Here is a 9,004-nt window from a genome sequence, read left to right as displayed (position 1 = left end):
CCCTTCCCCTCGCAGCCCCCTCAACCACCTAACACACATAACCCACCTCAGCCGTAAGGTATTCCAAGATAGCAGCACTATATACTGCCGCCGTGGCACCGACTCGCCCATGGCTGGTTGTTCTGTTTTTCAGATGCCTGTGGATCCTTCCAACTGGGAACTAAAAAAAAAAAAACAAAAAAATCATTTCTTCCTGATCCTTCATCTCCCTAAACAAAAACCTAAAATAATTCTATTAGGATCACAAGATCAGCTGCAAAACGATGAATAATCCATCAATTTCATCTACAAACTGATGTTTTCGTTAAAGCCCTTGAATCATACTATCCATTCCAAAAACATCAATCCGAGGAAGCGTCAGCAGCTTTCAACAATATCGAACCGCCTTGGCCATCCAAGTCCCCGTCTCTCATATTCTTCCCGTTTTAATCACAATTACTGTTGCCTCAAAGCCAACCCCTCATCATGCCCCTGCCCACCCCCCGGTCCCCTAAAAATTTCCAAAACAGCGAGTGTGATGGGCGTTGAAAAAAAATATCGGGAATTTATTTGGAAATGTCGTCGTGGCCGCCGGACTGCGCACGGTATTTCACAAACTCTCGTATCGAACGCCTGGGCTTTGCCGAGAGCTTTGCGAGGTTTATACACGATATTTCATCATTCGACTGGGCTACGCCTATTCTTCATCAACAATTTCCCCTTTATTCATCCCAATTAATTGCCACAATTTAATTAATAATTGTTGCAAAAGCCGAGGGGTTAAGATCGCCCCCAGGGCCTTATCAACTCCAAAAATATATTCCCCACGTTTTCTAAAAAAATTCAATCGCTATCTTATTCCGACTCCCCCTCGAAAAATCATCGAATCATAAAAAGGAAAAAAAAATGTAATGAAAAATTTAATTGCCCAGTGAGTGCCCCCAATTAGGCCCTCGATTGAATTCAAATAGCCACAATGTACCCCCCATAAAAACCACCGAAACAAGGTATATAATAACAAGAATATTGGTGTGGGGGGGGGAGGTAAGGGGCATGTAAACGGTCCGTCCCGATCCCTTGTTTTCAAACACCGTCGGCATTATCCAACCACTGCCACTAAATTGCCTCCAATCTCCAGATATCTGACTAAAAACTCCCCCAAAAATGTTTTCACACTGTAGCAAAACAAAACAACAATACCTCGAACTGTTGAAAATGTCGAAATGCGACGTTAAACGTACGGCAAAACAAAATAACATCGAGCTAACGCTGGGATTATTTTTCGCGCCAACTTCGCTTGACGATTTTTTTGCTCACAAATGGAGAAAAAATGAGGGAAAATAAATATGAAAAAATAGGGAATTTATTCAGGAATTATGAGGGAGACAGTGGTTGATGAAAAAAATTGTGTAAAATATGATAATTTACCTGCAAGCCGGCCCTCGCCGAACGTGATACCGCCTTGGCCTTAGCCTTCCCCGAGTCCTTACCAGTTTTACCGCCAGCCTGTTAATATTCACACACAAAGATTTACGATTAATAGTCACTCGTAACACACCGATTAATTATCGAAGAATTGATGAGGTGATGGCTAATAAACACTCGGATAAACTCACCATTTTACGTTGGAGCTTTGTCGTGTAACGTTTTTCAACTACCTACGGTTGGCTCACAAAACGGTTTGGGGATAAAAAAAAATTATAGGGGAGACGCAGCGCTCACTACTGTTCACTCCAATATACACTACAGCACGAGTAGACGCCGTGTGTCGATGCCACCGAGAGGGAAAGCCCGCCAAATACGCTTGGCGCTAGTGTCGCGTCCCGCCGGTCGGGTCACGTGATTCGAGGCGACGGCCAATCGGAAATTTTCGGCTCTCTCGAGTGCTCTCGCAGCTGGAAAATTAATACTTTTCACCGGGTTTTCGAGATTTTGAGGTTGGAATTTTTTATTTTTAGCGCTCTTGGCGGCTATCAAGTGAGGAAAATTGAGACTTTTTTTTCAGGAGGGGTTTTAGGGAAGAAATTTGGGTAAAGAATTTTTTCGAGAAATTTCGAATGGAGTTAACCGCTCCGCCATCTGGCGTATACTGGTGAAAGGGGGGAAAACGCGAGACGGGGGGCACAAAGTTGGTGCGGAGAGGTTGAAGCGCATGCGTAAATTGTTAGTGCGATTGGTGTGTGGGTGACGAAGAGGTGGAAGTGAAGGAGAGGTGGGGTGCAACGGTCATTCGAATAAGGTAAGATTTTTAGGGATGATTTTATTTTTTCAGGAGGGTTGAGAGGTGTGGGTGGTGCAACAGGTTTCATGGGTGTTTGGGATTCGATTGGAGGTTTTTTTTTTACAAGGGGTTAATGATTTTTAGGGTTTGTGGGGAGACTGGAGAGGGGCGCGAACTGAGAATAAAGAGAATATGCATATTTTTGATTCAAAAGAATTAAATATTGAATTGAAGACTGCTTCGTTGCTTCGTTGAATTGAGATGAACATTATTATTCATAAATATTTCCCCTCTCGTAGTATGCGAAAAAATGTATCGAGGTGGGATGTCTAATGTTATTGTGTCAACTCCGCCAATTTCGATGAATATTGGTTGATTCATCAAATTAACCAATTTCAAGAGTTTTGAATCCCAGTCTAGTTGCATTCTCTTTTTTCACTCCAAAGAGTAACAAGCGAATGCACTCTTCCCCTAACTGAGGAAACTTTTATTTTCCATTGGGATAATTCAATTCTCCTCTACCGAATGTCTTCAAGAATCCAATTACTACTCCCCTGTGAAAGAGATTGTTAACAATTAATTTACTTCAATCGTCAAATTGACTGAAAAATACTGCCAATAATGAACTCATCAAAGACAATCATCTTTGGTTACTCTTTATTAACAGAAATAACTGGTCAATAATAAAAAAATCATCGTATATAAATGAATAGAAATACTTTAGAACTGTAAATGTCAATTGCATCCAATGTGGGGTAAAATTAAAAATCAAATGACATTCTCTAAAAACGGAAAGCCCCAAGATCGCAAGGACTGCATTATTATCAATGTAATCAGGTCGCTGGAAGAGGAAAAAAGAGCTGATAACACATCCAGTTTTCGCTATTACTGATTCTGGGGGTTGCAGTATCGATGAGAGTCGTCCGGGGATGTGCGCGTCCATGATTGCGCGCTCGTTGGGCACCTGGACTTGTTATCTTTCCCGCCAACTTTTTTTCATGCCAAAAACATTTCGATGATATGAAAATTTTCATTACTCATTTTTTTCTGCCTGTGGAGTGACGACATGAATCAATTTCACTTTAAGATCAGTTATCGTTGAAGATCTCCAATTCTGGGGGAGAAAATTTCAATGATGTTGATGAAATACTCGACTCAAAGTTGCGTTGATTCATCTCATTTTACTGACCACTATCAATTTGCCATTACGATCTTGTGAGAATGCTTTAATCTAGATTAGCCCCTGCAATCTCATCACATTTATCGTCCAAATCGCCCTAGAAATAAAAGAAAAAAAAACGGAATAAATAGCTCCCATGCAGTAGACATGGGTACGTTAATAACGTGAAATGATAATATAAAATTAATTTAACTACCTCATCCAATTGAAGACACCTTCCCCACTCGGCGAGGGTAATTTTATGGTCATTATCAGCATCACAACCGTCCAAGAATGGTGCAATGCAGTGCTCCAAGGCCATAAGGGGTGCACGAATGGGAAAGAGTTCGTGACGTGAAATGGCGCGATCGTGTGGATGACCATCAAGATCACACCATTTCCAGATAGCCGCATTAGTCCAGCGTAGAGTCAAATTCGTCTCGGCCTCGCGTTGCATTTTTAGGTAGTGGGACGGTAGCTCCTGACGATCGGCTAGATCGCGCATTATGTTGAAGAGCCAGTCCCGCATGCGCCTGGGGAAATCGAGCATATCCTCCTCTTTGCACATCTGTTGAGGGCATACAGGGGAAATTTTATTGATTTGGATTTCATGTATTTCATCAAGTTGTTGCAAAAAATATCAGAATATACTCTCCGTAGAGAAGAAAATTCCCTTAAAAAAAAAACAAATTGTTTTATGACATTTTCTCCTCAAACAAAAATAAAAAAAGACGAATTAGTTTTTACCGGCATTTGACGACATCCTCCATAATACTCAATATGCACATGCTGATACTCTGGCCCGCGGCACCTAGCGTCATTAGTATCGCAGAAACATCGGGCCTGATAAACCTCGCAGTCACTGCCAAAGGTCTCATTGTAATTTGTGCAGACCTTGCGCCTGGGGTCGATCTCCTCATCGCACGAGTCCACACAGACACACTCGGCTGTACCCATTTCAGTCGACTGTAATCGATCCTCCAGTTAATTCTCGATTAATTCAGGGCTGTGGATTTTTTTATTCTAACGAACCTTGCAAACTCTCCCAGCGCCGCAGTGCTTGTCCATGCATGGGTCAACTAGCATTGGCTGCTTCTTTTTCTCCACTGACTCGGCACTTCCGCTCTCCGCGGCCTCGTCCGCCTCCAGCATGTTCATCACTTCCTGCTGGAATGGAGATTCCGTTGTCGTTGTTCGGCGACGACTCTTTCTCCTTCTCTGATTATTATTCATTATTTGAAATTAATTTTACGATTAATGGATTCTTAAAGAATGGCTTTTTGCATCAGTGGAAATTACTTACTTCTGCTGATACATCGGTGATTAGTGCTCCAACGAGCACAATAATCACCATCAATTGCAGCTTCGTTCCCATCTTGGATATCTCCTGAAAAAAGATTAAAACAATTTATTCCATTTAGGAATGTCTGATGCAATTCCATAGAGCGCTGCTGAAATATAAAGCAGAACCGGGATATTCAATCGATCACTCGGATGGAAATGCAAACCCCGTTTCAATCCATTTTGTATGATATTGCCACCAGGGTGTTGGAATTTCCGTTGCCGCAGAAACCCACAGTAGGCTTCATCTTGTTTTCCTTCCTGGAATTAGTGAACCCATTCATCTTCATTCAAATGATACAGCCCCATCTGTTCTGTATTAACGATTGCTCTCAATTGAGTTACGCAAGTTCTTCTAATTCGATGACCCATTTCATTCATTATATTGTCATTATGTCCTTCACATATCCAATAGATGGGGAAAGTCTTCTATAATGAGAAGAAGAGATCGAGAAGAAATTCCAAACGAGTTTAACGACATGATTTATTTCATCGCTAGAATCAGATGAAATGATCTCTGAAATTATTTCATCCTATTTTCATCAATTGTTTATTGGATGAAATATAAGTGTACGTGGGCTTGATTCGGCGTATGAATATAATCCACCCACGTTTGAAGCCGCGTAACCGTTCAGAAGCCCCCAACGCAAGTCCAAACCCAAGACCGTAGAGCGTTTGTCGAACGCTCAATATCGCGCATCAACACTATTTACAAAACGGGTCCGTCAACGATTTTATCATTCGCCAGATTCATTCATCGAAACTGATACTGGAAACTAGCGCAATATCTCCAATTTATATTTTATCGCTGGCACTGCTTTTCTCGTTTAAAGCGATGACATACTTCCCTACAGAATTGATTCTACAATTTTCGTTTGGGTTTAAATTGCGCCCTCAATTCAACGAGACTGGGGCATTGTGAAAATTGATATTAAACCATCTGCAATCAATTTTCTGGGGTGGACAAAATTCTAAAGCTTGACAAAATCTTTCGTTGGATGTTTGTGGCAATTTTTGGGATGAAATATTTTTCATTACTAGTTTTATTCAATTTTAATTAATCCCCGAGGGTATTGAAATATATCTCTTACAATGAAACTTACAAATTATTGAATTCTCGAAACTAATGTTTTCAGAGATTCTCTACTTTTAAGTGTGATAGTTTTGTAATAGTTATTAATTAGTATTTAACGCAATGGAGAACGACAGAATAAGTCACGTCTACAATTTAGTCAAAGGGAGGGGTCTGTCTCTCTCCCTTCGGGGAAATGCAGCATAAAACTGCCCTCGATTCATTATGCATATGCACTCAGATAAGAGAAAAATTATATTCCAATTCTGGAACAGAGATAGGCTGAAAAAAATATTTTTATAACAATCCAATTCCTTGTTAGGAAATTCTTCAATGAAATAAAACTATTGGATAGTTGATTAGAAATAATCGTAAAACTTCTCATCATTTCGATAAATGAAACGCATAAAAGCCAACGAATTCTATTGGCATATAATTTATTTCTATGCAAAGGTTTCGTTTTATAATAAAAAAATATTTACTCACGTTTCCTTTAGTGCTGATTGTTATTGTCTTATGCACGAAGAGGGAAAAATGGTTGTTAAACGTCCGGTAGATCGATGCTGACTGCGTACTCGATTTAGCCCTCAAAGTCTGCACCACAGCATCCAATCCAAGTGATCTCATCGCTGCCTACGCTACCCCATTCTGATCTTTCCGCCACATGCGTTATACTATCGCCTTCGACATTTTTCTTCTCATTCCTCCTATTCCCCTTCGTCGTTTCTCTGTTATGTGTTTCAATTTCAACTCTCGAATTAACGTAGCAAATTTCCGGAGAATCGTTCAGTCTTTCTCTGAATTTCATCGTCCTAATTCTGAAAATACCCTTTTTATGCGTTTGTGCATATATGAATATAATATTAACAACATTAGGGAATGTAGAAAAAAAAATAGAACGCGAATAATTCCTAGAATATTACGAATGAATTGTTACGAGTAAATGAAGGAAATCACCTCTTTTGGTAGTAAGACAGGTATATTATACTAAATGCAAAAAGTTACAATACATTTGACGTTTTGTTGTTATTTGTAATCTTCTCATTCACTCGTATTTTATCTTCGTTATGGCTCAACACATCTGTTGTTTTCCGTAAATTTAACAGTGTCCACCAGAACGAAATTTATTAACGAAAAAAATGTTGAAACAGGTCAAAATAAAAATATGTCGTATATTCTACAAAAATTCACAACTTAAATTTATCACCATCGTAATGCTCCTCTATTAGTCGTTACAATTAACTGTCTTGTGGTTTTTTTTTTCAGTTTTTTTTACTTTTCCATTTTTTTGTGGTTTTCAGTTTTACTCTCTTCCCATTATGAAATTATTACTCTAAGTAAAAAGAAAACAATCGAAATTTTTTGTTTTTTCCTCTTGTTTTTTCAAATGAAAAGACAGAACAAAAAATTAACAGTCCCGAGAGCTTACAAGTCCTCACTTCTTATTATTTACTTCAATCAGAGGAATCACTTGGTATTTAAGTCAAAAACAAAAGATTGAGATCCTTTAATTCGATTTAATCTCAATCACAATTTCTTCAACTTTGATTTTGTGTTAAAATCCAGGGACTTTAATAATTAATTTATTATTGTTTCATTGTGAGCCTCTTTCGATGCATCTGTCTCCCTCATTTACCTAAATTCTCTATTTTACAGTGAATTTTACTGATTCTGCGTTGATTATTTATTTGTTTATGATGAATACCGGGGATCTGGAGCTTCGAAAGAGATACACAATCACTTCTTCTCATCTCAATTTGCATTTTATTTTTTAGTATCATAAAATGATAGGCCAGGAAAATGGTATTCTGCATCGATAGTCCCCCACAATCGCAATATATTGGGTAGAAAATCATTCACACGTTATTTTATTATCAATACGAAAGTGGAAATGAGTGAAAGTTAAAGGGAAAATTCATGTTTAGAACAATTCACGATTTTGTTTTTAGTAAAAATTGAACGTTTTCTCCATGATATTTAACTAATGATTGACTCTATGATTGAATTTATCTATTTATCACTCCATACTTGACATGATTGAATCAAAACTGACTGAAAACATCTCCAAATTGTCGAGGAATTTTAATCATCAGTTTTATTATCGTCTTGCCGTCATCAGATATTCTTTATTATTTTTCTTTATTAATTTTCCATCAATTTATTACTCTGCAGCTACGTATTATCACAGTTATGAGAATAAGCAAGAGTCATGCAATTTCCTGTGTCAATTTGAAGATATATATTTCGCTAGTTTTTTTTCTTTTGGGTGAAAGTGGAGTGAAATGAAACTTCAATTGTCACTACCTCTTGACCAAGTGGTACTATTTAAATGGATTAAGTTTCATTTAGAACCTTAAAAAAATCGTTCAATTCCACTCTGCCGATCTTGAGTTATTGGCGATTAAAAACTCTCCATTTCGCATCCTCCTCTCCCCTATTTTATTTTTCTCTCTGTTGATCTAATAATCTGACATTTTTTCAATGATTTTTCATTCATATTTCTCTATTAAATGTTGGAGTAGAATAGGCACACCGGTTACGCATTAAAATGTTTCGATAATGGAGAATAACAACGCTCAATTCACTGTGTGCACATGTCATATTATGATTTTCATACATTATAATATTCATCTAAACTTTTTCACATAAAAAAAAATCCTTCATCATCAACTCGTCGTGTCGTGTTATTTCTAGAAATTCTACATTAATTTATTAATGTCTAGTATTTTGTAAATTCTAGGTCTACGTTTCAATAATAAAAATAAACATAAGAATTAATTTATTAGTAAACAGGTAATGAGACAGAGGAGGAATTAAAAGCACATGGATAATAATATTTTCAACATTATTCCAACTGTTTGATTTCTCCTCGATTTTTACGACTAGTCGATGATGTCAACATTTTTTTTTTCTTATGCTTTAAATTTAAAAGAATTACTTTTAGTATTGGGATTTCGTTGCGACTGTGAGGGGTATTTTTGTTGAATTTTTTAGATTTGTTTAAACGATATTTTAATTCGCAATTATTTCACGATACTGATTTCATGATGATATAGCAAGTATTTTTCATGTTTCATTTTTGATAATTTCATTGAGGAAATTGGAAGGCTAGAGATCCGATAAACCCTTTCGTAAAAATGTAGAATTTTGAGTTGAAAGAAGGGGAGAAATGGCGAGACCAGCTGCTGTGTCTAGGGTTTATGTTTCTATTTTTTTTTTTTTTTTTTTTTTT

General features: G+C 37.6%; 2 protein-coding genes across 3 annotated transcripts in view; both read right to left on the bottom strand.

Moving 5' to 3' along the window:
* The window catches only part of LOC107045457 (histone H2A.V), a 5,381-nt gene extending 3,327 nt beyond the window's left edge, over nt 1-2,054 (bottom strand). The window contains exons 1-3 of the mRNA XM_015267753.1: nt 1,596-2,054; nt 1,408-1,485; nt 47-160 (exon numbers count right to left, since the gene is read on the bottom strand). Coding sequence (XP_015123239.1) covers nt 47-160; nt 1,408-1,485; nt 1,596-1,598 — 195 coding nt within the window. The 5' untranslated portion in view covers nt 1,599-2,054. The remainder of the gene's footprint in view (nt 1-46; nt 161-1,407; nt 1,486-1,595) is intronic.
* Nucleotides 2,055-2,835: 781 nt separating this feature from the next.
* Nucleotides 2,836-6,425, bottom strand: LOC107045426 (SPARC). Of its 2 annotated transcripts, XM_015267704.1 has the most exons (7): nt 6,259-6,425; nt 4,663-4,746; nt 4,392-4,577; nt 4,107-4,325; nt 3,577-3,927; nt 3,390-3,477; nt 2,836-3,314 (listed from the first exon to the last, which is right to left on the bottom strand). In XM_015267704.1, exons 1-6 carry the CDS (start codon nt 6,397-6,399, stop codon nt 3,427-3,429), a joined length of 1,032 nt encoding a protein of 343 aa, XP_015123190.1. In that variant the 5' UTR covers nt 6,400-6,425; the 3' UTR covers nt 2,836-3,314; nt 3,390-3,426. The 2 variants fall into 2 exon arrangements, with proteins under 2 accessions (XP_015123190.1, XP_015123188.1); XM_015267702.1 differs by having other exon boundaries at nt 2,836-3,477.
* Between the last annotated feature and the right edge of the window lie 2,579 nt (nt 6,426-9,004).

Source organism: Diachasma alloeum, unplaced genomic scaffold, assembly GCF_001412515.2.
Source record: "Diachasma alloeum isolate Michigan unplaced genomic scaffold, Dall2.0 Dall_scaffold_00937, whole genome shotgun sequence".
NCBI lineage: Eukaryota > Metazoa > Arthropoda > Insecta > Hymenoptera > Braconidae > Diachasma > Diachasma alloeum.
Note: the sequence above shows the minus strand (reverse complement) of the source record. Positions and strands in the feature narration are given on the sequence as shown.